Source organism: Eptatretus burgeri, chromosome 14, assembly GCF_056783735.1.
Source record: "Eptatretus burgeri isolate ZD-2024b chromosome 14, Ebu_testis_v1, whole genome shotgun sequence".
Lineage (NCBI taxonomy): Eukaryota > Metazoa > Chordata > Myxini > Myxiniformes > Myxinidae > Eptatretus > Eptatretus burgeri.
The window spans coordinates 37,149,617-37,152,063 of record NC_140974.1 but is presented as its reverse complement, the minus strand read 5'-3'; the positions used below and the strand labels follow the sequence as shown (position 1 = coordinate 37,152,063).

The window sequence follows — 2,447 nt, the reverse complement described above, 5'->3', positions numbered from 1 at the left end:
GCACCTGCCACCCACTGCACTCACATATGCGTCAGAGGCAGCGTCCCGGCGAGCCCCGAGCTCGCATAGTGTTGTGGGAGACCATGGATGCGCCTCGCCGATGGGTCGACCGCCTCAAGAGCCACCGCCGCTGCCGCCGCAGCCGCCGCGCCTCCAACCCCCGCTCCAGAACTAGCAGGGAGGTACATGCTGATCATCTCCCCCAGGTCAGGCCCACACGATCCGGCTGAGGAGGCCGAAGAAGCGGGGCCTGCACCAGGTGTGGAACCTCCACCGCCCCTTCCAAGTGGAGTTCCAACAGGACTTGGTTCACCTTTGACCGAAGTCCCCGATCCACCTCCGCTGCCACCCGGTGCATTTGGAGTGCTCGACCCACTACCCGGGGTCCCAGGTCCCAAACTTGCCTGCCCGTAGGCGCTGTACATCCCATTCATGTAGCCCTGCGCCGCGAGCATGTTTGCGTGGTGCTGTGCATGTGCCTGATGCTGTGATGCGTGGTGCAGGGCCGGGTGTCCAGTACCAGTGCCAGTCGAACCACCTGGAATTCCTCCAGGGGAACCACCACTGTTACCACCTGTGGAGCCAGGTGTCCCTCCACCATGCGAGGCATGGTGGTGGACCGCTGCTGCCGCAGCAGCTGCAGCTGCATGATGGTGATGATGATGGTGGTGGTGGTGAGGGTGATGTCCAGGATGAGCGTGGTGTGGATGACCTGGAGGAGGCCCGTAGCCACTGAGTTCATAGCGCTGTGCACTTGCAGGGTTGTGTCCATAACCATGGGCCACCACAGCTGCAGCCAGCTGCTCAGGCATCACGCCTGCATAGCCTGCTCCGGCCCAACCATTCATGCTATGATAGCCAGCGCTTGCCTCTAGACTTCTCTGTGAGCCCCCGAGGGCCGCAACCGAAGCACTGTTGCCCATTGCTGCAGCAACTGCTGCTGCCCCCAAATGCCCTCCTGGTGGGCTTCCACCACCACCTGGACCTACATGCCCCATTCCTCCCGGTCCAAGGAGCCCTGCAGGCAGGGAATACTTGTCCTTTTTCAAAAGAGTCTTGGTCTTGCGCCGAGGCCGATACTTGTAATCAGGGTGTTCCTTCATATGCAGCGCCCTCAGACGCTTTGCCTCATCAATGAAAGGCCTTTTCTCAGCTTCACTCAAAAGCTTCCACTCAGCACCCAGGCGTTTACTTATCTCAGAGTTATGCATTTTGGGGTTCTCTTGGGCCATCTTCCTGCGTTGTCCACGCGACCACACCATGAATGCATTCATAGGCCGCTTGACCCTGTCATTTGCCTGGGATCCTTGTCCACCCTGAGATGCACCCCCCTTGGCGGAACCACCTCCAGGTCCACTCGGGCCTCCGGGGTTTTGCGTCACACCCGGTACAGTCATGGCGTGGGCCTTGAGGTCACTCTCTAACATGCCATACATGGCGATGGATGGTCCAGTTCTTGTCGATGCAATGAGGTGATGGCCGAAGGGGGTGGGGAAGAAGGAGGTGAGGGAGGGAGGAAGTTGGTCTTGAAGTCTTCTTGTAGCTGGCTCAATTTCACCGTGAATGAAACACCCTCTGGGAGAGGGGGGTTTATGGAAAAAAAGGGAGGGAAAACCCTCCAGTGGAGAACAAAGTCCAAATAACCCAGGACGAAGGAGTTCAGGATTGAGAGAACTTTAAAACTGCTGAACACCTTGGTAAAAAAGTATGTAAATTTATCGATCAATCTGAAACACCCCAGTGGTCTCTCGGGAGCGTCGCTTGCGCTTTGACTCCCTCCCCTAGGACTGTACCGTTACGATGGCGTTTCTCGGCGTCTCGGAGTCCGCGACCCTCCCGGGCTCCCGCGGCTGGACTGTGCGGGGGTTTGTCACAGAGTCGCTCCGTTTTGAGTGTTGGGCGGGTCGGCACCACATGACGTGCCACAACCAATGAGCATACGGTCCGACACGCAGGTGCCCAGGGTACCGAATGCTTCACCACGCCCATAACAGGCACGTTACACCACGAGGCGTGGTTCACGCTCGAGTTAACCAATGGCTGCGCGGGTTAATGACGTCATCTCACCGTGCAGGTGTGAAAAGATGTCCCAGTTCCCTCCCACCATAGCGCTCTATGTTTTGTTTTCGGCGTTTCTGTATTTCACTCCTTAACCGGGTATCAATTCAACTCAAAAAGTCCGACTGGAAACGGACCATGAATTTAAAGGCTTCAAGAATCATCCGTCCAAATTGAAGCTCTTTGGGAAAACCATCCCTGTGATTTTGATGTCATTATCATGGTTTGCGTAAATGTATGAAATAACTATTGGTGCGTTTCAAGCAAACAATTTGGGATGAGATTCCACAATTAACATCTATCATCCATCAAAAGGTGTTGTTCCTTTTTACTTAAAGATATAAAACTTATTTCAAAATGAAAATTATATATATATATATATATATATA

The 2,447-nt window shown here is 54.9% G+C and overlaps 1 protein-coding gene across 3 annotated transcripts in view; it reads right to left on the bottom strand.

The window, feature by feature from the left end:
- Window positions 1-1,968, bottom strand: part of LOC147012975 (transcription factor Sox-1b-like) — a 7,605-nt gene extending 5,637 nt beyond the window's left edge. The window contains exon 1 of one of the 3 annotated variants that reach the window (XM_085854382.1): window positions 25-1,968. In XM_085854382.1, the coding sequence (XP_085710508.1) occupies window positions 25-1,436 (1,412 nt within the window). In that variant the 5' untranslated portion in view covers window positions 1,437-1,968. The remainder of the gene's footprint in view (window positions 1-24) is intronic. The other 2 variants (XM_085854381.1, XM_085854380.1) reach the window with 2 other exon arrangements.
- Between the last annotated feature and the right edge of the window lie 479 nt (window positions 1,969-2,447).